The sequence below is a fragment of the Morchella importuna genome (genome assembly GCF_003444635.1).
Source record: "Morchella importuna strain M04M26 chromosome Unknown Morimp01GS040, whole genome shotgun sequence".
NCBI classification, from domain to species: Eukaryota; Fungi; Ascomycota; class Pezizomycetes; order Pezizales; family Morchellaceae; genus Morchella; species Morchella importuna.
This window is the reverse complement of record NW_025763437.1, coordinates 274,306-301,924: the sequence shown is the minus strand read 5'-3', so window position 1 is coordinate 301,924 and position 27,619 is coordinate 274,306. Positions and strand designations below refer to the sequence as shown.

General features: G+C 48.8%; 5 protein-coding genes across 5 annotated transcripts; 3 read left to right on the top strand and 2 right to left on the bottom strand.

Annotated features, from left to right (window-relative positions):
* Window positions 1-748: 748 nt before the first annotated feature.
* Window positions 749-2,838, top strand: LAJ45_09952 (uncharacterized protein; the record flags this gene model as incomplete). Its single annotated transcript, XM_046119483.1, has 3 exons — window positions 749-1,184; window positions 1,238-1,359; window positions 1,438-2,838. The coding sequence occupies 3 exons, from the start codon at window positions 749-751 to the stop codon at window positions 2,836-2,838; spliced, it is 1,959 nt and encodes a 652-aa protein (XP_045967334.1).
* A 10,151-nt stretch (window positions 2,839-12,989) lies between these two features.
* On the top strand, window positions 12,990-13,676 carry LAJ45_09951 (uncharacterized protein; the record flags this gene model as incomplete). The annotated part of the gene is made up of 1 exon (XM_046119482.1): window positions 12,990-13,676. One exon carries the CDS (start codon window positions 12,990-12,992, stop codon window positions 13,674-13,676), a length of 687 nt encoding a protein of 228 aa, XP_045967333.1.
* Window positions 13,677-18,150: 4,474 nt separating this feature from the next.
* On the bottom strand, window positions 18,151-19,796 carry LAJ45_09950 (uncharacterized protein; the record flags this gene model as incomplete). Its single annotated transcript, XM_046119481.1, has 2 exons — window positions 18,151-19,333; window positions 19,387-19,796. The coding sequence occupies 2 exons, from the start codon at window positions 19,794-19,796 to the stop codon at window positions 18,151-18,153; spliced, it is 1,593 nt and encodes a 530-aa protein (XP_045967332.1).
* A 3,521-nt stretch (window positions 19,797-23,317) lies between these two features.
* Window positions 23,318-26,032, top strand: LAJ45_09949 (uncharacterized protein; the record flags this gene model as incomplete). The annotated part of the gene is made up of 3 exons (XM_046119480.1): window positions 23,318-23,518; window positions 23,596-24,009; window positions 24,068-26,032. 3 exons carry the CDS (start codon window positions 23,318-23,320, stop codon window positions 26,030-26,032), a joined length of 2,580 nt encoding a protein of 859 aa, XP_045967331.1.
* Window positions 26,033-26,635: 603 nt separating this feature from the next.
* On the bottom strand, window positions 26,636-27,039 carry LAJ45_09948 (uncharacterized protein; the record flags this gene model as incomplete). Its single annotated transcript, XM_046119479.1, has 2 exons — window positions 26,636-26,774; window positions 26,840-27,039. The coding sequence occupies 2 exons, from the start codon at window positions 27,037-27,039 to the stop codon at window positions 26,636-26,638; spliced, it is 339 nt and encodes a 112-aa protein (XP_045967330.1).
* Window positions 27,040-27,619: the final 580 nt, after the last annotated feature.

Genomic DNA, 27,619 nt, shown 5'->3' with positions numbered 1-27,619 from the left:
CCAGCTTCTCGTTGGGCCCTGATTCCTTAGTTACAGTCTTACCATTGGCCGACTTTGCCAGTGCCTCTGCAAATTGACTGGCACGCTGGCTGACTGGTACGTAGATTATTGATCAATTGATTGATTGATCGATCTGTTCCTGAGACGATAGACACATCGCTTGCCAGAGATTTCATTTTTTTTTTTTTATTTTATTTGTTCTTTACAATCATCTCTTCGTCTGTCTTGAAGTATTCGTTGTCGTTGCTTCTGCTTGCTACTTCCAGTACCAGTGCCAGTGCCACTAGTACTGCCACTACTGTAAACGCTACCGCTGCCATTGTCGGTCTTCCAATTCTCCCAGTTTTCCCGTTCACCATCCCATCTCCGTTACCACTGTCTTCCCGTCTGTCTGTCCGTCGTCCAGAAGAAGAAGAACGAGACCCGAGGAGACAGCCACGGCAACTACTGCTACCACATACCTGTCAACACAACATCAATAGCTACACAGCACTACCACAGCAGATCGAGAGAGCAGCAGAGGAGAGAGAGAAAAAAAACTCAGAGAGAGAAATAAAGGGGAAAATAAATTAGGGTTGCCGTTGCAAGAGGTCTCGACTCCTCGGGAAAGCGAAAATTCTACCCCCTCCCCCATTCCCCACACAGTAGAGTCGACTGTGACGTTAAAAGTCAACGAAAGTTCCTCTACCTCTCCCTCCTCCATCTTGCGCACCCGACACCACACAGTCAGTTAACCTCTCAAATCGCAATGACTGCCACCACTCCCTTCCCCTCACACGAGCAGCCACCAACCCAGCAAAAGGATTTGATCCATCCTCCTCCTCCTGCTCTTCCTCCCATGAACCTCCCGACAAGTCAACCCCAAGCCGTGAGCACACCCCCGGAGCAGCCCAATATGTACACCAGCAACAGTAGAGAAGGTAACAGAGATGGCAACCCCTCTGCTGGTCCCAATTCGCAGCAGCACTTCCGTCCTGGCAGCGGGAGGAGAAGCATGTCTGTTTCTCAACCACTTTCCGGCCAGCTCCCAACTCCCTCCAATGGAAACGCTACTGCTCCTGCAGGTCCAACGCCTGTTCCGCTCCAGCAACAACAGCAGCAGCCGCACGGGCAGCCGCCTGGTATCCCAATAGGACCTAACATGCCACCGTTTGATGCTTCCAGGAGTCCCCCGAGCAACAAGAGTAAGTCTTGCAATTATCTATTGGTGAAATGCTTGCTAATTGCGGAGCCGCAGATCTGAACCACGTGCCGTGCAAGTTCTTTAGACAAGGCGCCTGCCAGGCCGGAAAGGCATGTCCTTTCTCTCATAATCTTGATCCATCTACAGATCAGGCTCCTTGCAAGTACTTCTCAAAGGTAAGCGGCGCACAACTATGGAAAGGTTTTTTTGCTTTTAAGGAAGTTCGTGCTAATCAAGTTACCCGCACGAAATAGGGAAACTGCAAGTTCGGCATCAAGTGTGCTCTTGCCCACATTCTTCCTGATGGGCGCAAAATCAACAGGTCCAGTTTCAATAACGGCGGCGGTCATGGCCAGATCCAGTTTAGTCGTATGGACACCAGCCACACTAATCACAGATCGGCTCTCCATAATTCGCTGCTCCAGGCAAATATGATTCCGCACCACACTCCCAACCACAATTTCAACGGGGGAGACGACTTCAATGGGATCTCTAGCAATCAGTCTAACAACGGTGATAATATGTCGAGCTCGCTCCCAGGCGACTCTCCGCTTGACAACATTTCCACTTCTCAGAGGACATTGGGACCCTTGGATGCAACTCTCCCAGCTTCATTTGAGAGACATGATTTCTCGTTGTTTGCAAGGACTGGACCGTATGCCTCTTCAGTACCCAGCAAGTTCGGAATGGAGTCTCCACCACCTTCTTTGTCTAATGGGCGCAATGGTGTCTTGGCTTCTCTCTACATCTCGGCTTTCGGGGACGAAGAAAGCAGCATTGGCGGAGGATTGTCTCGTTCCCCTAGGGTAAATGGCGAGGATTCTTTGGGTCAAAGAATCATGCACTCGTCTATGTCTTCAAGGCGCCAGAAGCTTCTCCCAGCTAGTTACGCTAGAGCAGAGAATATGGAAAGGATGCTTGGCGAGAGGTTTCGTAAGGATAACGTCTCAGATGCAGACTTTGCATTCGAGGAAGACTTCGTTCCAAGCAGCCTCAATGAGCTTCTCACACCAGCTGAGCGGAGCAGAAGACTTTCCAGGACAGATGAGGAGGGAGTTTCTAGCTTCCGTCACAGCTTGACCGCGCCTGGAACACCTGCGGACCCCGGCGTTATCGGATCACCACCTGTTGGCTCACCAAGCGGTGGCGGTGGCTGGGGACCGATCGTCATGAGAACAAAACGTGATGATCATGAGGCCCCAACTCCCAGCCTTGGTCATGTTGGTTCCCCACTTAGAAATTCCTACCATCACGGCGATTCCAGCCCGACTTTCCGCTCCCTCGCCCTTGGACGTGAAACTTCCCCTTACCCTGGATCACCCACCCGGGGAAGCTTCGGCGGTGTCTCTACACTCACTCAGACTATGCAACGTGCTAGGCTCTCGTCTACCAGGAGTGACCCATATGATCTACCTACTGTCTCGAAGTCTCTAGGTCCTACCGGAAAACAGATGGAGAGGGCCATGTCCTCTTCACACTCAAGCAACAAGGGCGTTGCGTCAATTGATGAGGAACCCGAGACCCAATTCTTGATGGAGGACGAGGATGAAACTTCAAGCAGCCGTCCGATCATGATTGGCGGTACTGGGCGTAGCTCAGGGTTGGGACTCGAGGTTAGCCAACAGCAATGGGAAGGATTTGGATCCCATCGTTAAACCTCTGGATTTCACATGACCTTTATGATTCATTTTTCCGTCATAACTTATACAGATTTCATATTAGGCCATGTGCTTTTGGCTTGGTGCGATTTCTTACTTTCTTTTTCTTACGGTATATGGAGCGGAATCAAAAAAATCTTTCCAGGGGGCAAGGGGAAAATGGGGGGATCTAAAATTATCGGTTGGCGGAGTTATTTGATTGTTTTGTATGAGTTTCAAATTCTTTTTCTGCCTGTTAATTCCCGCTTTTTTTTCTATTCAAAATTACCATGCATGATCGTGTCTTATGAATACTTGAGGTTGTATTTTCTCTCTCCTTCTCTCAAGTAGTTGTTTCCGTACCTTTTATCCTTCATCACGTCTATCAGAAGCATTTATAAGCATGATCTTTTTCAGTTTTGCATCTTTTTGTGTGCCATTCCTGATTTCATCAATTAAGCAGCGGTTAGAAATTTGTTTTTATGATAGTAACGATAATTATTCCCTTTCTTTTATTTTTCCTCTATGGAAGTCTTTTTTGATATTTTTTCGAGTCTGGGAAACACGTTTGAGGGTATATCATGATGAGTTGACTTCACAGCTTGGGATGTGTACATGAAATGAATCTTCCTTTTTTCTCTCTTTTCTCTTCTACATACCTGTTATAGATTGCATTTTTCTCTCTTTCTACTCTCTGGGGTTTGGTGTGTATGCAGTGCGCACGAAAAGAAAAGAAAAGAAAACTCGGGCGAAGACATACATACACCCGCCTCGTTCTTTTCCATTCCTGCGTGCCTCTTCTTCATATTCTCTGCGCATGTATACCACGTCCCCCACATGTCTCTACAAGTACGTTAGCTAGCTTTGTAGTTGCGCGTCTCAATACCAATCTCGGTTTCTTAACGTAACGTTGCGCAAACTGCAAGTGGCCCCACCCATGCTTACGGCAACCAAGTACCACATGCAATGGGAACCTGCACGTCACCGGCGGGGAAACGTGGGGAAGGTGCTGGGGATACCGGGAGAATCGTGTACTCCTAGAAAGGCGAGTCGTAACCCCTAATAAGGTGGTGTAACGAAGGCAGAGTCTGGGCCTATTGGGTCCCTCCCCCGAAGGTTAAATGGTGCGAAATATTGGGCAGGTAAGAGGTATGACACTGGAATTGGGACTAGCATCTGTAAGTGCAAGTTAATTAGATCGGCATGTTGTATCAGTACTATTGCTTCTGAGTAGGTTAGAAGTGTGTCTCTATAATGAGGGCCGTAATCCACCATGTTAAATCAAAATTCGGCTCCAACCATGATTCTGGCGAATGCACCACTCAGAAACCGCCTAATATCTCTCTCGCCAACTTTCTCATGCCGACGGCAACCGGCATGAGATTCGCCGTCATAATCGATCACTCGGAAATTAACCGAGTGATTCATGGTGAACCAATGCGGTTGCGGTCAGAGCTCCCCAAGCCATCAGTGGAGGCAACAGAGCAATAAAACTCTACGCCCTGGAAATGTGTGTTGGATAAACTTGATGTAGTGGTGAGTTACACCAGCGATGAAAGGTGTCTAATATCGGGTGACTCTACCTGTAGTTATTAAGAGCTGAGGAGAGGTAATGACTGTGATTTATCCATAGCTGCGGGCAGGAGCTTAGCACTCTTAGGTTCTGACCGTGCTGGAAAATCAGTAGAGTTGTCTCTGTAGACTGGGGAGCTTGATGCGCACTTACTTGAGTTGTGAACCTAAGAGGCCGGATGGAGTTCCTCGATGGAGTAGGACGCGCCGTGATGAAGAAGGGTGAGTCTTATTCTGTACTCAGCCCATGAATACCCACTTGTGACCGATTTCATCTCGCCAGTAGTATGGATAGGGTGTTGGATCGTCATGGATTCTGCTGGTAGCACCCGTTTCCACCTCTGAAGGGCTCTCGTGGGTGGGTGTTCTGTGTCTGCCTCGTGGGAGGCGTGCTGCTGTCCATTTGATGGAAGTATGTATGTGTCCTCTCCTAATTTCTGTTCTTCTCGGCTCTGTTGACGTGGTTGATGACCGGGCTTCTGGCTTCTTTAACAGCTTTCGTTGGCGGGGTTCTTGTGATGATTCTTTGCGAAGGCATATTGGTTCGCTGTGGTAGAGGAGGGAAGATGGCGAGTGTAAGTGTGTATGGGAGTGTGAATGACTAGCGATGTGGACACCGTCAAGAAAGCCACAAGAACGAGAAGGTATGGTGCTGACGGTAGCAAGGAACGCTGTCCGCTCTTAAGGCCCCCAAACTCCCTTCGCAGGAATGCCATAAGACTGCTCTTTGTTTCTCTTTTCATTCTAGAATTGGGCGGTAGATACGCGAGGGTTTCAATCTTGAATAAAAACAGGATTAATAAAAAGCATTACTCGCTTACCCTTAACTACAATAAAGAGGCTCGCTACCACGAGCCCACCGTAAGTATTGGTTCGTACGTAGGAACGTATTGAGGTCTCCTTTTCTCTCCCTCTCTTTTCGTTTGATAATTGACAAACACATATATTGTACGAGGGCTCAAGTCTTACGAAGTAGTATTAATCAGAAAATACTCGTCCCAAGTTGACGTGCTAAACCGTCCTTTCTTGTCACCGTTGCCTCCTGCCGTCGCGTCGCCGTTAACGAAGAGTCTCGTAGAATAAAATTGACAAATACGAGTGGATTACCCAAAACTGGTCAACGCTCGTAGGTGTATTTTTTCTTCGGATTCGATATCATGGCCAGTATAGCTACGTATACATATAAAAATAAATAACGCAACACAACTAATTTGTTGTTGGTTCGGAGCACCGTAAAGTACGAGGAGTTCGTCGGGTAGGAGTATGTGAACCAACGAACGCTTTGCCAACGAAGAAGCTCAATTTGATGCTCACGAGCCCACGAAAAAACAACCTTTATCTGCCTCCACGCGTAAGAGGAGGTTTTGGAAAACCTTAAATTCTTTTTTATAGTTTCGTCATCGCTAGTATATGTGCCTAACTGCCGCGGAGCCGCAAAACCGCCAAAGAGTTGCCAAGCAGAAGTATATTCGCTCAGAGCTATGAGTTAAAGTACAAGCATTTTCCCGCCTACCATGTTTCATTTCTCAAACTTCCCCTTGGCCTTTTAATTCTCATTCCCCATGATCACTTTCTAACACATGCTGCCAGTGACTACTTCATTCAGGCAATTTCCCCATACTTCAAGACATACTCCTGATTGACCCATTGCTCAATAGCCTCATTACCAATAGCAAGAAGTTCTACATTCTTCCTGGCCTTTCTTTTAAGCATAGACTTACGCCAGGCCATACGGGTTTTATCCAGATTCTCCTTGCAATATTTGGCACAAATTTTCTTTTCAGCTTCAGAAGTAATATCTATTTGAAAACATTTGAGAAACAGACTATACTATAGATTTCAAATACTTACTATGAGTTGCCATTTCAGCTGCATGAACATCAAAGTGTGCATCCTCAAAAGCAACTGCAAGTTCTACCTTCAAGTTCTTTTTTCTTTTTCTCTGCAACCACTGGCAAGAGGTTCTGTTGCTTATAAGTTGTTGTCCAACTTTTTAGTAATATCATTGGAGCTTTGGCTATAATCAGCATTATTTTCATCAGCGTCATTATTCGATTTAATCAAATCAGATTCTCGAGCTTCAAAATCTCCGCACTTGATCGCTTTATGCTTCAAGTTGTAGAAACGCAGGTTATGGATGTAATTTTTTTCTGCACATTTGAATATCGTCATTGGTGAATTTTTGTTACATCCACTTATAGGGCAGATAATTACGGTTGGTGGAGGGGGTTCAACAATTGGAATGTTTTTAAACCATTTGATGCGATCAAGGGTAATATTTTTTTTATTGTCACAGTTATTTGTAGCTGAGTCAGAGTTACTGGTAGCAGTTGTTAAAATATTATTGTCAGCATTGACAATTTATTATCAGTATCATAATCAGTGATAAAGGTGTTAATAAAATTGGTGTTTGGTTGAAATGCCATCTTTAAAATAATGTTGGGAGAAAAAGGTGGTGATAGGGAAGTTAAGGGTTGGTGGTGAAATTTCGAAAATTTCTAAGAAAGATAAGGATTCGAGGGGATGGTAGATGCTGGGAGATAAGCTCCTTTTATAGTTTCAGCTAGGTGTGTTTTGCTAACCTGAGATTCAGGATACATATCCATCATGTATGCATTCTCAACATGTATATTATAGTTTTAACATACCATTACTACAGAATAATTTGCAGAGAAGCTGTTTGCCCTGGAATGTATGTTCTTATTTGCATATTAAAAACCTATTCATACTTGTTTTGTATATGGTTGAACTTTCGGAAACTCTCACTTACACTATTACCTCCCTTCCCTTACAATTATGCTCTCGCCCCCCAAAACCGGAACACCCTTGCTCATGCAGTTATAGGTGACGTATTATCACATTACACCACGATCAAAAATGACACCGGAAAGCTTATTTTCTTCCTATACGAGCCTAAAAACATTACAATAGTTTTGGTGCCTGTCTACTGCCAGCAGCTACAATAATTCTCATAGGAATGACCTCATTGGTGTCGACAGACGATCTCGTTTTATCATTTATACTCGCTTATGCTTTTTCCCCAATGGATTAGTCGCGGTCTCCCTCCGAGGACTGTTTTTTTCTTCTTGTTTTTTTGGTGCCCCGTGGTTGGTTAATTGGCCTGGATTCCGCGTAACGCGCTGACGTTTTTTTTTTTGAATGGAAGCCGCGTCACAGCTTGGGAACCATTAGTATTCGTCGACCTCGTAGATAAACGAGCCTATTACCGTCTACGAGGTAGAAGCTCCCTGTTCGCTTTATTTCTTCGTTATAAGTACTAGAGATTAAACGTCGAGCGGGTCCTGATTTGAATAGAGTAACTGTATACGACGGTTCCATTCGTAGTAACTACATACTCCCTCTGTTGCCTTCAAATGGATCATCTGCTCACCTCATCATCTCCTGCCCGCTCTTCTTCCCTCTCCTCTTCGACGAGGTCTTTTCGAAGACGTACTTGATATATACAGCCTTGCTCTACGAAGCCAGTACAAAGTCAGCCAACCATAAGTTTCTGACAGCATATACAGCAAAACATGTCATAATCCCACCGCCGCGGTGGCCGGATTTTGCTAGAATTATCGTAGGGATGGAATTTAGAGAGAGGTATTTATTAGCAAACTACAGGTATCATTCCCTCCAACCACTAGAAATTTAGTAAGATAGAATTTCTAAGGGTCGAATCGTGATAAGTTTCTTAGTAAGTACAGAGAGAATGAAGTGCGACGAGTATAGATCCCGGGTTGATTGTACGGCAGTGTAGGCATCGTCTGCTGCGTACTAGTGCCGGTCACACTTCCTTATTTTCTTTCTCAGTGAAGGGTGCGTTCCTAGATCAGGAAGAAAAGCATCCCAGTTCCATATAGATCCGGCCCTGTGTAAGAGGCTGTTCGTGAACTACATGAATTTTCCACTTTTAGGTATCCCCCCGATCGCGCTCTAGAAGGATCGAGTGATAATCTGTGCATAAACTAATATAGGTCCATCAGCGAACTAGCTGTAAATTATAATATTACTTCTATAATGGATTAATGAATTTGATCGCTTCATTCCATCTTGGTTTCATAAACGTGTTGTATCGTAAACACTTAGAGGCCACATTCGCCTCGAAGGCTCTGTGCTCAACAACACGCGTACGTATGTGTACGGGCTTTAGCGGCTTTGTAGACAACTCTTTTTCTTAACACAATCTCCCCTTCTTCCACAAACATTTCAATCTCTTCCTTGGTCATCTTCTCTTCATTCTCGTTCCGTCTGCTCCTCGATCACTTCACTGTATAATCATTTGCTTCTCTTCGAGCACTGCTTTCCTTCCCTAATCCCCGTGGTGGAATCTCCTTACATCAACCCTATATGCCAGAAATCCTATTATATAGGTTAAATATACTCCGTAACTCTGGGTAACCCCCACTCTCCTCTTTGACCTGCAGCCCGATTTCTTCCCTGCCTCCCACCCTCCTTTGAATTCTAGCTTCTACACACATGTGAAATATCTGTACTAATGCACTCTAAGCTTCATTCGATATTCTCAAGCCATCGGACCTATGAAAGATCCGTTTCATTGCATAATAAATGTATTGTTGTCTCAATTGATTAAGAAAGCGCAGCGCAAGGACGAGACTGTACGTGGCGTTCGTTATCTCGAGGAGTCTTGATGGTTTACGAGATTTGTCAAGATAATGGTCTGTTTGGTCCAGACTCCAGAAACGACGAGTATTACTTACCTGAGATCGGAAGGGTCGAGCAGATCTCATGCCTGCAGCTAGAGAGACCGTGCATGCGGTACACGACATGCAAACTCGCTGCGGGAATCGAGGCAGCCCAGCCTACATGAATATTTCATGACCTCGATAATAAATAGACGAGGTGTGGCATACCGGATGCAACAGTTTCTCCGGTAGCCAGTAATGTTGCCTCTGCTTGTGTGGCCAAACATAATTAACGAGCTGTCAATCAATCTGCTCGTGTGGCCGGGTAGATCGAGTGAGAACCTGTGTACCAACTACAAAATAGTGATATGTAGGTTCGTACTTTTGTTTCTACCTCTTCTGATTCGTGTTGAAACATGGAAGATGATATATATTGGTTGAGGATGGTGTAACCCACCCGTTTACCATTTGATCGTGTTCAATGGTGCCTAGCTGCAACGATCTACGATTCCCGGCTGCATCTCAGCTTTGTTCGTCAAATCAATCAATCACAGTGCAGTACAGAAGAAAATCCCCCCCAATAATAAAACCTGCGCAGCAGCCCCTGGTTGAGGCGGCCACACTTCCGATAAGGCGGCTATCTTCACTCGCGATAAGAACCGAGTGATAACTCGTGATTTTACACTCAAACACCTTCTTCCCCACCACTGCCTGCGAGATAAGATAAGCACTCATTAATCTCTCTCTCTCCATGCAGGTGCACGTTTGGGGGTGTAGTGGGGGTAGTTGGGTAGATCAAGCTTTTGAACTTTACACAACGTCGTTCGTTATCTAGCGGACGCCGGCGCGCACTGGTTGTGTTACTCCCAAAAGCCAACAAGCGTCCCAGCAAGTTTCCCGGCGAGACTTGCATAGGGGCTCTTACACTTACGGTGTCATAAATAGGTTTCCTCTTCACTGTGAATCGTGCGCAAATTGCCACTTATGAGGAATTACTGCTATATCTGAAACTGTCATGAGCTTTCCTCTGCCACGCAGGACGCCGCCATTGACGCCCTGCTTCTACTCTAACTACCTCGAGACATCATCCAAATATGGTATATGCACCCTTACCACCGCTCGCCGCCTCCGCCGCCGCAAAGATCCGCTATAAAAAAAAAGCCATTCAACAACCCCGGCAGCACGTTTCTCCGATCCCTGTCACACTCGCCTACCGGGTAACGACGGGCTAAATTTAGTTGCATCAACAGACAGGTTGCAAACGGACAGACAAACGCGACGAGACGAGAATACTGCGGAACTGCAGACCAGATTAGGCAGATGGATGGAATGGCTATGTAGAGTAGACTGCGCTACGGTTGTAATTGGAATGCATTCGAATGTGATGATGGTGATGGCGATATATATTGTGAGGTGTGAGGTGGAAGCCAGACTACTGAGCATGAGCTAGAGATTGAATGCAGATAGCGTGTTGTGGGTGGTGCGTGCGTGGGAGATAGCAGTGGAGAGTGGTGGACAGGAGGAAGAAGTCGTTGACAGATAGACAGGCAAGCAAGCAAGCGAAGCGAGATCCTACATGAGCACACCTGTCTACATCTACATCTTACGCACTTGGGACAATCGCGATCCCCGGCGTTCAGTCATTCATTGCAAGGCCAAATTCAAGTTACTTTGGTGCTTACTATGAGCGACCGCCGTTCACCGCCCGCCGAAGATCAGAGGACCTAGAGTGATACCTGGGCTCCAGGGACATGTGTGCACTCTGACTGGCCCTCTATCAAGGTACTCTAGGCCATCAACCAACATTCCTTTACACGCGGTCATCGATAGCCCAGTGAGTGCATCCTCTATTCAACACTTGTCCATCCCCAATATGCATCGATATCGCGCTCAAAACCGGCGTTGTGTCGGTTGCATTCGGGGGGGGTTTGGGAAATGAAATTTTTTTTTTTTTTTTCATATGTGCTGTGCAGATGATAACTGCAGCCCCAACCACGCAACCCGATTACTTTTCCCGGGGGTTGAGTTGCACGGCAGATCAGATCACCGAGATGGCGCTGGCATGGGGAGGGAAGCTCTACTCTACTCTACCCAACTTTACCGATGCTCTATTATTGAACCGATGAGGATGGGAGATTAGGACAGCGCGCGGGATTGAGGTGCTGTTTTTTGGGGGGGCCTGCTGGCGTGTTTGATTGTGGTGCGGATTGCTCCTGTGGTATTCGCGGTAGGCAGGTAGGCAGGCAGTGAGTGAGGCAAGCAGGTGAGTGAGTGAGTGAGAGCGAGAGCGAGTGAGTGAGAGCGAGAGCGAGTGAGTGAGTGAGCGTGAAGGTTTGTAGGTACGCGGACGGAGATAGTCCTAAGGGTGAGAGATGGTAGACACAAGGCAGGCGTAGAGGAGGAGGTGAGTGGTGAGAATTGTGGTATGTGGGATAGTAGGTAGTGAGGTGAGGAGCGAGAAGGTTGTTGCCAGCTCTCCCCTCCACTCATCCTCTGAGTCCTCTCCCTCCTCCTCCCTTACATGTAACGTAACAGTTCACGCTGCCCTATCGTCGTCGTTCTCTGGCTGGCTGGCTGGCTGGCTACCTTCAAGTTGATGCCCCTCTCCCCCCCTCCCCTCCCCTCTCCGCTCCAAACTAAGTACACCCGCACCAGTCCGCATGTAGCCTTTCTCGCCCCCAACAATGGATGAGTTGTGATATCTGTCTGCACCCTGATGCAATCGTCACTTTCCCTCCCTCACCACGAATCACAATGGCTAGGATGACTCAAAAAAATAATACCCTTCCACCCCCCCCGGTCATCTAATTGCTCTTCGCACAATTGGGCACAAAACGGGGGCAGGGAGAGAAAAAATGGGCAGCAAAAAATAATAATATAAAAATAATAATGGGCTACCTGTAGCAACTGGTAGCAGGCTGAACACGCCCGTTGGCACTGGCACTGGCACTGGCACTGGCACTGGGTTCCGTTGCATCATTGCTCCTCCGCTTCGGGTCCGGGGGAGGAATAGGGTAGGCGGTCTCGGTCTAGCAGTAGCTACATAGCTAGTAGTAGGTAGAGTATGTAGTTGGAGCGGGCGTTACGTGGAAGTGAGAAGAAGACGAAAAAAAGGAAAAAAAGAAACCGCCTGACGTCCTCCGTCATAGGGCTTGCGTTTCGCTTTCTTCTTTCGGCCTTTGTGGGAAATTAGAGTTGTCGTCGTCGGGCGGGAATGGGAATGGGAATTTTTTTTTGTCTTGTCTTGTCCCTTTGTGCCGGTGTTGACTTGCTTGTTGTGCCTCATACGCACTCACTCACTCGCTCGCTCGCTCACTCACTCACCTCACCTCACTCACTCACATCACCTCACACACCACCACACTGCAGACGTACATATGCGTGAAATTTGGATGAGTACATATAATCTAGACATGCTCCTCCTCCTTCCTCCTCCTCCTCCTCCCCCCTCTGGATTTTGGTAATTATAATTAATTCTTTTTTTCTTTTCGGCCACCACCTACCACCATCCTAGTGATTGATCTTCTTCTTCTTTAACTACTCCTCTACTCCCTCCTCCCGGCCCTTCTCTGCACTTTCTACTAGATATATAAAGAAGAGCGCATTCTCCACCCATTCATTGTGCTGTCTGGTTGCTGCGGATCGATTGTTCTTGTTCTCAATTCTATTTTTTCTATAACGGCCACGACTAGCTAGCTACGTCACATTTTGTTTTATCGATCACCCCACAACGTGTACTTTAAGTGCGGGTGGGAAGTGATATAAGGATCCTTCCTTGGGTCGGCCACCACTCACTCACTCACTCCACTTCTGCGTCTACTCAATCTACAATCTACAACTACTGCTACTACAACTACTGCTACTACAAATCACTACTACTGCGAATAACTACTACTACTACTACTACGAATTAAACCTCACCCCAACCCACAAAAACCACAAACACAAACAATGTCAACCTACCTCTCCCCCCAACCCACCCGCCCCTTCACAACCCCACTCACAATCCCGCGCCCGCCAAACTACAACTACCACGCCTACCACCCCTCCCTCCCCTACAACCCCTACACGCACCGCTCCAACACGCCCCCATCCCTCTCCCCCTCCCCCGCCCCCTCCGCAGCATCATCAACAGCAGCAACAACAACCTCCATGATCGAGATCGAGGAGCTCCCCACAGACACAGACACAGACTCCGCCATCGCCACGGCCGCCCCCTTCGAGTTCGAGGAGGCGCCGGAGAACTACCGCCGCGGACGCACGCTCGTCTATGGCTCTGACGACGAGGAGGAGGACGGCGGCGACGACGACGACGAGGACTTGCTGGCCGCGTCGCACAAGAGTATACTGTATGGGTTTGAGCGCCTGACGGCCCGCGGAAGCGGCGGCGGTGCGGGGAAGAGGAGCTATGCGGAGAGTGTGGGGTCCGTTAGTAGTGGCGGTAGCTGGGGCGATAGTGGCATCGAGTCGGAGGGGGAGAGCGGCGGGGAGGAAGTGGTGGAGGGGGGGAGGAGGAAGGTTAGGAGGGTGCACCACCGGGTGGCTAAGCCTGCTGCGGCGACGGTGGGGGGTGGGTTTGGGTTTGGGTATGGGTATGGGTGTGGGTGGGAGGATAATGAGATTGATATGGAGCTGTAGGTGGGCGCTCGCATGAGTGGGCGAGAGTGAGGGGGAGGGTTTGTTTGCTTCGTGTGTATATTTTTTTTATTTTCCTTTTTAGTTTTTTGTAATTGTTTTTCTTTTCTGTGGGGTGTTTTTTTGTGGTCTGCATTTTTTTTAGCTCAAGGGATATAAAGCGCCTCGATTTGGTTTTTGACTTTTCTGGTTGTTCTAGCGTTTTTGTATTCCTTTTTTCTTTTCTTTCCTTGCATCATCATTCAGGGCTCATTGGGAAACGGACGGACGGACTACAAAAAAAGCTTGGGTTTGTTTGTTTTTTTCATTTAGGGTTCAAAGGGCAAAGGGGGAAAAAAAGGGAAAAACGGTTTTTTATATATATCATCGTTATCATTATGTAGAAGCATTTCTTGGGTTTCATTTCGTGGGAGAAAGGGGGGGGAAAACCACTGTTTGGTTGTTTTTTTGCTTGTTGTATATACCTTTTTATGTTGGGGGATTGGTTGGAACAATTTGACGAGGTTAAAAAGGGCCGTGAATGCATATTACCACTCACTCATTACCATGGTTACTTTTTTCCCTTCTTGCCTTTTGCTTTTCAAAAATGGGGTTCCGCCCGTTGCTTCTTTGGCGACCATGCAGCCTGGAAATCCCGAATTACTTTTTCTGTTGGGGCAGAGGGACCTGTGAGTGGGTGTGGAGCTGCGGGGTGAACATGAGCATGAGCGGGGTTGATTGACGTGCGTACCCATCCATTTACTTTTCTTCCATGTACCTCCCTACATACTTCTACTTACCTACATACATGTGTACTTAGGTTGCTCAACTAGCGGGTGGAACTCGTACTCTGTGTAGAGAGATATATGTTGTTGGGCCAGGCCAAAATTAAAAATCCAGCCAATTCGTCGCCCCGAATTCAAAAGACGACCGGAATCAATGCACAGCGACGGAGCGGAGTACATGCGGTAGAAAAGTCTATCACCGTCATCATAACTCTCCCCCGCTTTCTTTTCTTTTCTATGGTTTTGGCCTGGGAGAGAGGGTTGGGGTTGGGGTTGGGGTTTGTTGGATGCCCGACCATGCATGACGTCCGCTAGCTTCTCCACCGCATCTCCGAGTCCGATGTCTCCGGCCGCAGGAAGAAGTTTCACGAAAAGCCCCACCGATGTCGAACGTTCTCCACAAAATCGAGATGAACTGCACACCCGTCTGTCCGTCGAGGTGGTCAAGTGACCAGATGTGGATGGTTGAGCGGCCGATGAGATTGATCTGTCTGATCTGTTGAGATGGGCCCCACGGCGCGCGTCTCATCCCATCTTTTTTTTGTTTTTATTTTTTTCCTCTCGTGGAGACTCGATCTGGGGGTTGGTGCGATGTGGTGCGTGGGTTGATTGGGTTGATTGGGGCGTGCCGTTTGGTGTAAGGTCAGGTGGATCGTGATTTGATCGAGAGGTTTGTGCTGCGAGTGAGAGGCTGTGAGTGGTTAGTTAGGGTTGTGGTTAATTGGGAGAAGCGTGCTTGACGGTGGATGTAAGGCCCGTGCTCCTATCTTACGAGCGGCAGGTTGATCGAACATGCGATATGGCATCTATCCTGATGCTTTGACCGGAAGCTTAGGTCTGGATATCGAGTTCTCAAGCCCAGACTTCCCAAGTTGATGCCCGCTATTAGATTGATGAGGAGGGAAGAAGAGAGAGGGAAAGAACGAGAGGGAGCAAGGGAGGGAGAATATATCTCAAACTAAGTACACGTAGTAGAAACATCTTTTCTCGAACACGAATGCATCTTTATCCAGGCCAAATATGTCTCCTCACGCCCGTGACACCTATAACTTACAGAAGCCGTGTCACGTAAACCACATCTCTCGTCACGCCTAACCCGGTGGTGGCCGAGATCATTGAATATCACTCGATCCATGCTGTATCATGGCCGGCGAGAACGAACAGAACTTACCGGGCAGCCGGTGTTCCAACACATGGGCAGCTAAAGCCTCCGGTAATGGCTCGACAATCAGACACTTTTCTCTTAGTTGCTTGGTGCTGATGAAGAAATCTTGGTCGCCGCATACGCAGCTAGCGTTGCGGTTCACACATTTGTTCTGCTTCCGCTGGGACTGACGGCTGTAAATTTGGATTAGCAGTTCTAGATCTACTGACTCCCGCCGTCAAGCCAAGCGTCATAAAACACACCTAGATAACCCTAGATAACCCTAGCAAACAAGCGAGGGTCGGGGCGCATCCCCAACTGTATCAAGATGATTCGACGTTACAATTAATAGGACCGAGATAGGGTTGGATATAGGCGCAGTTACAGGAGTTGGAGGACGTTCGCGCTTTCTTTAAAGCTGCGTTGAATCTCTGCGTGCCTCCTATATGGCGGCCCCGCCGTCAGCGGCCAAGTTCACACCTTGTAGTAACGCTGAGGCTGCGAGGGTCGCCCGCTGGTGTCCGGTAGTGTGATAACAGCGGTGCTCGAGGCAGCGTACCATTAGAGCTCGTGGCCCGTGGGCTGCGTCTATCTATATAGTTATCTGGTACTTCCAGACGCAATGATCAGTGCTAATATGGGTGTGCGCACTGCGTCGTGGGGGAGGCACTCCCTACTCTCACGATCGACTAAGGATCCCCTATTCTCAATAACGAACTCCTGTTTACCAGACCACGTTCCTCTCGCGAGGCTCTAAAGATCTTTGTTAGCGGGCGTTTCAATTTCTGAAAGCGGGCCCTTTGTATATGTAAGACCGTGGTGGATATTTCCTCAACACCAGGAATCGATTCGTTGACCTCGGCGAGTCGATCTTAGCGTTGACACACACACGCCATAAGCTGTCTCCAGCTATTTACTTGCGGGGTGAAGGTGATGTAGTATGATATTTACCCGCATATGATCGGTGCAGTGGTGGTTTGATATCTCGTTTGCCCGTAGATACATCAATAACTAACTCCAACTAACTAGCCTTAATGCCAGCTCGCCGCCCCAAACCGACACTCCTGGCTACTAACCCCGAGTCGGTATTTGGTATTTACCTAGAGACCTGAACCTGACGCACCATCTCCCTCCATCCCCCGCACGCCGGACCTTGAGTCTGGCGGCATTGCAGGCGCAATATATACCCTACCGGCCACGAACTCCCTCTTGGATTTGGCTAGTATGTACGTGTAACAAAAGATAGAGATTAATTGTTTCATGGCTATATACACGGCTTAGTTAAAACACAAGAAATGAAAGCTCTACCACGCCAGGGAATGCATCACCTGTCGAGGGCTCTGTTAAGCGGTGCACATGATACTTTTACCGATGCATTATTGATTCATTTGTTGATTACTTTCCCAGTCGCGGCACTGCTGTGTAGACATAGTCGTTCCCAGCGTGTATTGCCGATTTCCCCTACGACTTTCCCTAAACCTTTCGTTCCTAATATCACCTGATTTCCTAAGGGCGACTATATCTACAACTTTACCAACGATTTTATGAACGACTTTCACTGCTAGTACCGCCGCACTTAAGGGTAGTGTTAGATTACTAGCAGGGAAAGACGTCGGGAAAGGCGTCGGGAAAGTCGTCGGGAAATTGGTGCAGCAAGTCGCCGGGAAATTGTTATGGAAATTAATCCCGATTTCGAACTTAGTTAAATTCTTCTTTTAAAATATGTAGCCATAGACTCGCTTGATAATAGCTATTATCATGCCGTTACCATAGCAGTTGATGGCCTAGCTGGCAAGATGTGCGGAACAACCCACGTTCAATTCCCCTACATAATAGTTTTTTGAACATGAAACAAGACGAATATACTGATCCCTTTACAGATCCCTTCACTGACACATTTGCGTCGGAAGGCCGTCGTAAAATCGTCAAATGGGACTGGGATGCATATGCCGATGCATTCGCCGATGCATAGCCACACGCACCAGATACAAAGCCGACCCGGTACAGAGGATGCATTTCATCATACATTATGTGATACATTTGTGATGCATTTCCTGGCGTGGTAGAGAAGCAAGAAAAAAATGTTAGTCACAGTATATCACTCGATTGGCCACCAAGCCCTAGTTTGTGATTCGACTTTGGATTTGAACACCGCTCTACGCTATTGCATTATTGATTCGAAATTGGGCTTGGGCGGGTCTTGAATCTTCGTGGACGTGCTTGGGTGGGATTGCTTCTTTTTGTGAGTTGGCAATTGGGCGAGTGATAGATTATGATTACGAGTTCGCGAGACGGAAATGGGCAACTAGAACACCAAGTACTACGATATAGCACACTAAGAGTAGGAATAAATATAAATGGCCATAATCTAATTAATGTCTATACACACATAACCCAAACAAAAGAAAAACTCAAGAAACGCCATACACTTTTACGCCCCAAATTGCAAAACCCACTCCCAGAAGCCTCCACCGCATTTATCACCCCTCAACCCTCTTTGCCCTCAACCTCGCCCCCTCACCGTTCTCCCCCACCTCCAACTTCACCCACATCCTCTCCGCAACCTCCTTCATCTCCTCCCACCCCCATCCCGCACCCTCCCCCTCGTCTCCGCATCCAACCCATACCACACCAGCGCCAACTGACTCGCCCCCCACGCCCTCATCCCCCTCCCCCTCGTCTCCACAACCACACAAATCAAAAACACCAGCGACGCCGTCCACAGCGTCACCGGATACAGCAGCCACATCCACCGCACCCGGATGAACGACTGCACGGTATAAGACTCACCCATGGCCTTCTGCGCAGTGCGATCCAAGTTGCGGAGCCGGTTCGTGAGCGCCGTGCTGACCCACTCCATAGTGCGCGCGATGTCAGGGTCCTGCGCAAAGCCGCGGAGGATGTCGGAGGTGAAGAGCTGAGTGGTGCTATTGGCGCCGCTGCGGGCGGAGCCGGTGAGGGCTGCGGTGAGGCCGTGGGATCCGACCAGTGAGGCGTGGGCGGGGGCGGTGATGAGGAAGCTTTCGTTGGCGGCGGCGCCGGTTATAGTCATGTCTCCGGAGGTAGTGATGGGGTTGTGGTTGGTGTTTTCGAGCGCGGTGAGGACTGTTTCGGTGTAGGTGCCGTTTGTGACGTTGGCTTGGATCTCTTTGACGCAGTAGTAGATTGCGCATTCGGCCGCGGTGTAGCGGGGGGGTAGGGACCCATCGGTACCGTATTCGGCTTGGAGGTGTGCAGTTCGTGCGAAGGGAGATTTTACGTTGGATGGAACAGAGGAGTTGGTGATGGAGGACTGGTTTAGTAGGGTGTTGAGCTCTGTCGAGGAGCTTGCGCTCCAGGAGAATGCTTGTAGGCCTTGGAATGATGCGGTGCAGTAGCTATTGTCGCTGTCGCAGAGTTGGATGATCTGGGAGGTTGCGTCGTTGCATTCGCTGCATATTCCGAGTGTGGTGAAGGTGTTGAAGACGCAGCCACCGCTGGGGCAGTTGAAGAGAGGGAGCACTTCGGCGGCGGTCGAGGTGCTGTTTGCTGCGGAAAAAAGGGAGGCACTGTAGATTGAGGAGAGTAGTGAGAAGGACATTGCGGGATCCTCAGTAGACCCTTGATATGTATTGAACTCGAGGGCACGATTAAGATTAGACATGATGGTAAGATCGACGAATCTACGCCTAGGGTAAGAGAGGAGCTGCTGCTGTGCAGTTCCGATTCCGAGAGAACCGATGAGTAGAAAGGACCCAAGACATCCCAAAGTTCTTCATATGAGTTAGTATTAATAAAGTCTGAAGAGCTTGTGGATTATACACACCTTCCTCTCTGCCTCCACACCAGTCTCAACGCCCCCCACGCCCCCCTCGATGCCTCGTTATACAAACCCACATCCGCCAGCCTCTGTGCGCGATACTCATACCTCAACCACATGAGTTGACCCATACACTCATCAATCGGCATGAGTAGTGATGCCCTCGACAGGGTAGATAAAAGAGAAATGATCGAATTCACACTTATGCCATTACTCTGCCAACTCCAAGCGGGAATAGGTTTCTGGTCAAACATGAGTAGAACAACTGCACTGGTAGCGACAGCGAGGAAAGAGACGAGGAGGGCTACATATTCCCAAGCCCAGTAGTCGATCCGTTGCTTTTGGGGGTGCAGCGGTATCGGGGCGGATGAAGGGAGGAGCGGCTTGGTACTGGGGGAGTTTTGTGAAGATGCCATGATATTATAATTATGGGAGGAGAATTGGATTAATTGTAGCGAGTGAGTGGGGGTGGTGCTGTCGTTGTGGCGGGCGAAGAGACCTTATTTGAATGAAATGAAAAGGGCTCTTCCACCGGTGCTTCCGAATTCCGATATCAAACAAAGAGGTCAGCAAACTACCGGATGCTGTAAGGCTAGTCGATCAAACACTCAGCCCGCCAATTCTGCAACTTCACCAGTAGATCCTTGGTACTGGAGAATTGCTGATTGGCCCCTCTAGAGTCGTGGAAAGCTTGTCAGCGTTGTGCATAAAGCTTGGTAAGTCTTTCCAGCCAGCTGGTAACCAGGTGTTTCGCGACGTTGTAACTGCGCCATATCGCGCCATTGCCGTACTGCTGGACTGGCGAACCACAGATATGGCTATTAATATGGCGACAGAATATATAGGAAGCTACCCCTTTCGCTGGGAACGCGATTCCCGAAATTTGAGAGACCGTGCATGCTTTCTAATCTCTGCAGCACAGTCCCTTTGATATGGCTTGGAAAGCGACTTTGTGTTATTACTGGCAGTGGCTGTGAGTAGATGTTGCTCGAATCTAAGCCACTGAAATAAATAGCAATGGCGTCTAAGGGTTGTACGCAGTCAGAAGCTTACTTACTTCCATGCTGACAAGTCTCTTAGCGTGATTAATAAAATCATCCAGAGCCCTGTCGAAGGGTTTACTAATCATTTTCATTGCTTAGGGTGCTCCAATGTGGAGCGCGAAGCCTCAGTTACACAAACGAGCCACGTCTTTGAAGCAACGCCTCAAGGGGATGTAGATCGGAATAAGGTTAAAATAGTGATGTCTCGGAACGAATTCTCATTGATTCACATCGTCGGTACCTTGAAGTGAATATTGGTAGTGTTACCGTATTTTTTTGAAGTTGCTGCAGAACGCGCCTATTTTCAGACTTACACTGACAATGGCAGCGGATAGACTCAGTACTTACCCTGGTTAGATTGGTTGGGACCGACCTGATACTTTTGGCTGGGGAGGTAAGGGTTAGACCCGTGTAGACACAAGGACTACATACTCGAGTGCTGAGTTAGTTATATGAATAAAACGTACTTAAAATTGTTAAAATCAATGGGGGCGTGAATGTTTGGAAGCGTTTAGTCCTGTAGGGGAACATTCAACAATAATATTATTCAAAGGTATTGGTGCGATATAAAGTAGAGAGAGGCCTAGGTGTCCCCGAAATGCTAGAAAGGCGACCGTGTTCCCAATTATAAAAGACACGGCGTCGTAAGCTTTAATTGCATATATGCAATTGCTCTCACTTATTTAAACTTTGGACAACTACATGTATGTACATGTTCGCATTTCACGAGCTAAGAAGCCTCTATCCCTGCGGACCCCAATTGCAACCCCACCCCATCCAAGCTAGCTCTCAAGTTACATGTAAATTGTAAAGTTTGTTTCTGATACGTAGCCGTTGATGATTACAACCGTTTTTAAGCCACGTGGTCGCAGAGTATGCTGTCCTTTTGCGTTTCTCTTGGTTGGTGATTACCATCCTTTTCTCCCCTCGATGATAAGCAACCATCCTCACCGGCTGACCATTGATGCATGCTGCCCCCAGCGTAGGCATCACTTTAGTTTAATAAACATGTCTCAACTCTCTCATTAAACATCCCCCCATTGGATACCTAGAAGAATGAGACTTTATTCGGGGGTTTAACCTGCGTGGATGGTAGCGGTTGGAGAAACGGACTGTGCTTTCCGATGAATTAAACAAAAAAAAAAAACGACTGTGCTTTCCGGCTACCGGTGGCTGGTCATACAGTATCACTCGAAATGGCGAGCTGATTAGATAAGATTAGATTCCCGTTTTAACGGAATTCGAGGACTCTGGCGGGCAAATTATCATGAATTGAAAGTCTACATTCGAGATCTAGAATAACGAAAGGCTCTAATATCCGTTGCTTTTGTGCTTGGTGCCGACGGCCATTAGACAACTTCTCTTTCGCAACCGGCAGCAATATTGCTAGCTATATGGATCCTTTGTTTATAAATTTAGTTTGGATGACGAATTCCTCTTTTTATCTGGCCCAATTAACACCATTCTATGCAATCGAATCAGGTATAAAATGCACCGGTGAACTTTGCGGCACCGTGGAATGGTTCTGCCAGAGATGAAAATGCGTTTAATAAAAACGCGTCGGTGACCCAAGGCGTTGTGCCGCATGCCCAGTCAACCTTCCTCCTATGTGACCACCTATCAAGATTACATCAGAGCCTGTCTGACCTGGAGGCTTTCTGAGCAGATAGCCGGGTTACGAGAAGGTTCTTTACCTACTCTTCTCACGGCGCTCATATCGCCGGCCGCTGATAAATCAATCTCGGCCGACCCCACGGGTAGAGGTTTTGCCATATCTGATGATACTTCAGCTCTATGAGCAGAGCAAGTACCTACATATGTAGGGGGGCGGGTATGAGCGCTCTGTAACTGTAGTCTAGGAGGTTGAACCCTCCTCTGCAACCGGGTTGCTTGTTCGGGTTCCTGTGTGTGGGGGGGGGGGGGGTGGCTTTGTAATGCAGTGTGGGTTTTCCTGGGTTTTAACTTTTTACAGCTCTTCACGCGTCTCGTCTATGCAATTCACCATTGCTTATTTCTCCCGGCCCTCTGGGGCTAGGTTTTCAAGCCGTTGAAGTAATTATTAACCAAAATTTTATAGGAATCGCGGCCCGGAAGCTCCGGTTGAATTAAGGAATATTTCGCTTGCGGAATTTCATAAAGGATAATTTTTGGGCTTAGAAGAGGGGTCTATTCTCAGGAGTTCCTGGCCGCTAATGACGTACCCATCAGGCCGGGCGTCCTAAGGGAGCAGAGGAGTTATATGTACGCTCGGATCAGGGGGCGACACTCCCCGACTAACGCTAGAGTATTTAGCCTGCGCTGCACAGCCAGGCTTGCCGACACTCCGCGACAAATATATCTCCAGTAAAAAGGCAACCAGCTCCCCCTATGTACCAACACTCTGCTGCTCCTGCCTGCAGACGAGAGTAAGAGTTCCTTCCCCCCGCATAAAACAGGGGTGATTTGTGTGGTTCGGTTGTGTGAAATCCGGGGTCACGAGAAGTGGTGGGGGACAGCAACTGGGTTAACGTTCTCGGCAAGAACCGAGAAATCATGGCCGGGGACGCTTGGCTAGTCAGAGTTGGTCTCTAGTAAGTCGTCGGAGTGGATGGGTTCCTGTCCCCGATGCCAGTGTGATGGGTTTATGGAGCTATGTGATGCGATGCCCCGTCTAGCTATCTAAAAAAAAATATTGACCAGGTAGTATAGTTTACTCTAGATACATGGCCGCGTTTTGTGTAGATGGCTGACTATCTTCAACGTGGGAATGAGGCCAGCCTATGCCTGTATATAACCCCCAATTCCCGCTTAATTGGAAGGCAAGTCAATCAATCAATCAATCACGCCCTCGCTCCTCACTCATATATCCTCCTCCTTTCTCTCTCTCTCTCTCTCTCTCTCTCTCTTAGGGAAAAATGACGGTCTCACCTCTTCCTAAAGATCTGCAGAAAAAGGTCAATGATGTCCTTGATTCATTAACACTCCTCGAGCAAGTCTCTCTCCTCGCTGGTAAGGACTTCTGGAGAACCGTCGAGATTCCTGGAAAGGTGCCTAGCATCAAGGTCACCGATGGGCCCAGTGGCGCAAGAGGACAGTTCTTTTCGGGGGGCACAAAGGTAATTCAGTACCCTGTGGTGGCTAATGCTCGTGGTGATGGTAGTAGTGGTTATTCTGACTGATTTATTTTTGCCAGGCCGCATTTTTCCCCTCTGGTGTTTCCCTCGCAGCAACCTTCGACCCCGAGCTCATCACACATATTGGAAACGCCCTTGGACAGGAGACAAAGACCAAGGCAGCCCAAGTGCTCCTTGCCCCCACAGCATGTAACCACCGCTCGCCACTCGGAGGCCGCAACTTTGAGTCCTTCTCCGAGGACCCATATCTCTCTGGAAAGCTGGCAGCATCTTACATCAGCGGAGTCCAAGCGGAGGGCGTGGCCGTGACAATGAAGCATTTCGTTGCCAACGAGCAGGAGACAAAGCGATTTAGTGTCAACGAGATCATTGACGAGAGGGCGCTGAGGGAGATTTACCTGAAGCCCTTTGAGATTGCGGTTAGAGAGGCGGGACCATGGGGAATTATGAGCTCTTATAACAAGGTTAATGCGGTATGTTAATAACTTCCCCTATCAATGATCAGTGCAGCTACTAATTTGTTGCTTGCAGCACCACGCCGACCTACATCCATTCTCAATGAAGCAGGTCCTCAGAGCCGAATGGGGCTGGGACGGCCTCGTCATGTCCGACTGGGGCGGCACTAACAGCACCGCCGAGTCCCTCATTGCTGGTCTCGACCTCGAGATGCCCGGCCCCACCCGCCGCCGTGGCGAGCTCCTCCTCAAGGCAGTCCAGGACACGAACTCATCACCGGAGCTTCTCGCAGCCATCAAGACTGGTGCTCGCCATGTTCTGGAGCTTATCGCCAGGACAGGCAGATGGGGAAAGTTCCAGGAGGCCGAAGAGCAGGCGGTCGACAAGCTCGAGCACAGAGAGCTCATCAGGAAAACCGGTGCCCACGGAATCGTACTGCTGAAGAACGAGGGCGCCACGCTGCCCATCAAGAGGGAGCAGATCAAGTCTGTTGCATGGATCGGCCCTAATGCTAACGAGACCATTGCTGGGGGTGGAGGATCCGCGAACTTGAACCCGCACTACCTCACAAACCCGCTTGAGTCCTTCACCGCGGCGGTCGAGGAGAACGATATCAAGGTAGCCTATGAGATTGGTTGCCAGACTGAGAAATGGGTCCGCGTCTTCCCCGTCGAGGAGGGACGCGCCCGTACCGCACCCTCCGCCACTGAAGGCGCTCCGGGTCTCAAGGTCGACTTCTTTGGCGGGCGTGAATGCTCAGGCGAGTGTGTTGCGTCAAACGTGATGACCACCTCCAACATCTTCCTTATGGACGGAAAGCCGCCGGTTCTCGGCGATCAGGACTACTCGGTCAGGATCACAACATACATCAGGCCCGAGGCCACTGGCGAGCATGTTGTTGGTGTGGGCTCCATCGGCCCCACAAAGATCTATGTCGACGACAAGCTCCTGATCGACCACACGCACTGGATCGAGCTGGGCGAGCTCTTCTTCACCAGCGGCTCAGAGGAGGTCACGCAGAAGATCCATCTTGAGGCTGGCAAATGGTACAAGCTCGTCGCCGAGACCACCTCCAAGTCACCCGAGCAGAAGCTCCCTGATATGGGCAACGACAACCTCGACTTTGCCTCCGCCATCGGCATCAGGCTCGGTATCGACGCCGTGCGGGACGTGCAGGAATACATTGACCGCGCAGCCGCGCTCGCAAAGAAGTCTGATGTCGCGGTGGTCGTTGTCGGCATGAACAACGAGTGGGAGTCGGAGGGCTACGACCGCCACACCATGGCGCTCCCCGGCAAGCAGAACGAGCTCATCGAGGCCGTCGTCAAGGCAAACCCCAACACCATCGTCGTCAACCAATCCGGTTGCCCGGTCACCATGCCCTGGCTCGACCGCGTCCCCGCCGTCCTGCAGGCCTGGTACCAGGGTCAGGAGGCTGGCAACGCCCTCGTAGACGTCCTCCTCGGCAAGGTCAACCCCAGCGGCCGCCTCCCAATCACATTTCCCAAGCGCCTCGAGGACAACCCGTCGTTCGGAAACTTTGGTGACGGCGGTGAAAAGAACCAGATCGCCTACACGGAGGGCATCTATGTCGGATACCGCCACTACAACTCGCGCGACATCCCCGTCCTCTTCCCCTTCGGATTCGGCCTCTCGTACACGTCGTTCGAGCTCGGCGCGCCAACTGTCGATCAGGCGGCGTTCGAAATCGGGAAGAAGATCACGGTGCAGGTGCCGGTAAAGAACACGGGCGCCATCAAGGGTATCGAGACAGTGCAGGTCTACCTCGCACCGAAGAAGTCGGCTGTCGACCGTCCGAAGCGCGAGCTGAAGGGCTTCGCGAAGATTGAGCTTGAGGCGGGCGAGAGCGGCGTGGCGAGGATCGAGCTTGACCATTACGCGCCGGGCTTATTCTGTGAGGAGAGGAAGTGCTGGAGGGCGCTGGAGGGGGCGTATGTGGTGGAGGTGGGCAGGAACGTGCAGGAGATTGATGGCAGTGTGGAGGTGGCGGTGGAGAGGGAGTATGAGTGGGTGTTTTAGAATGCGGGAGTGGGGGAGTGGGGGGTGGGTGGGTTTGTATATATATAGCGACTAGGGTTTTGTGAGGGTGCTGGTGTTTTTCTTTCTCTGTTTTTGTGTGATTTTATGTGCATGTTTTTGGTTTGTTTTGTACATTGGGTTGGTTATTTTAAGGATTGAATTGATGGGTTTTGATACTTGACTTGGAGTGAGCTTTGTTGTGAGTGAACGAGGATGATATGCGTAGCTGTTCCTAAATATCAGACCTATAACGAAACACCACTATAGCCAAAACCACCACTTGAGAACATCTTTCTAGGTCTCCAGTATCCTCATTTATCTACTATTACACGGTTGATAATTTAATCAAATAAAGTAGGTTTCTTTCTTGACGTGACTCTTACAAACACCATAAGGCCTTTAGTTCCAAACAGAAACAGCAATAATAATCCGCCCAAACCACCAAACCTACTCAATCTCTGCCTAAAAACTACATGCACAGAGCGACATACGCCATATTACACACTAGCCTTAGATTCAATTCCCCAGCTCACCGGTTAAATACATTACCTGCTTCCAATCACAACCCTAACCCTGACCTAAAATAAGAAATCACCTTTCCAACTAAACATAAGTATGCAAAAATAAAGAGCAGTAAACAAAAGACACAAGAAAGAACGTGTAAGTAACGAATGATCGCTGGGGACGGCGGCGGCGGTCGATGTTGGTACCTCCTGGTGGTCTATTGTTCTTGGCGGAAGGCCTTGAGGGTATGGTGTCGAGTGATGAGTTATGATGTAACATCGCGGGCGCACCATGGGTACAAACCGTTCAGGTGGTGGAATGTCGCATAATAGGGTATGGTTTAAACCTGGTGCTCCGGGAGGAGACGGAGGACGTGGGACGTGGGCGAGGACTATATCTTGGCGTGAGGGCTGGTCTTCTATTGCCAAATATTTAACGTGCCCGTCCCCGTGCCCGTACCCCGTCCCCTCCCAGAGTACCAAGTACAAGCCTTCCAAAGCCATATTAAGTAGGGGGGGTGGGTACGAGACTAAGCCGTGTCTGTCGTCCGTGGATAGGGGGCGTCAGAGAACTTCTCATTTCAACAGTAGAACTTAGAACTGAGGTAAAAGAAAGAAAAAGAAAAAAAAGTGTCCTGTTGGAAAGTGGAATTACTAAGCGGGGGCATATACCACAATGCTAACAGAACTTCGAGGACTGTTTGCTGGGGGGAGATATTAAACGCACACGTAGACGTAACATCCACTAGTTTGGCCTACAGTACTAGTAAAACCTACTATAAACACGTACCTCACCTTTACTTGATACTCCCGCCGAAGATGCTGTGCCCTTTTTACTGCCCGGCACGCAGGGGCTAGAGAAAGTATGTAGGAGAAGTAAAGTAATTGATCGTGTTAATTGTGCTAGCTAAGGGGGGATGCCCCGTATTTATACTAAAGAAATGTAGTACAAAAGAAATACAATGAGTCATAGACATGTGAGTAATAGAATGACTAATAGGAAAGTGAGTCATACGCCGATGACAAATACTATGAGAATCTTCCAGAACTATGAAACGTGCCGAGCGCCCTATTTCAAGAGGGG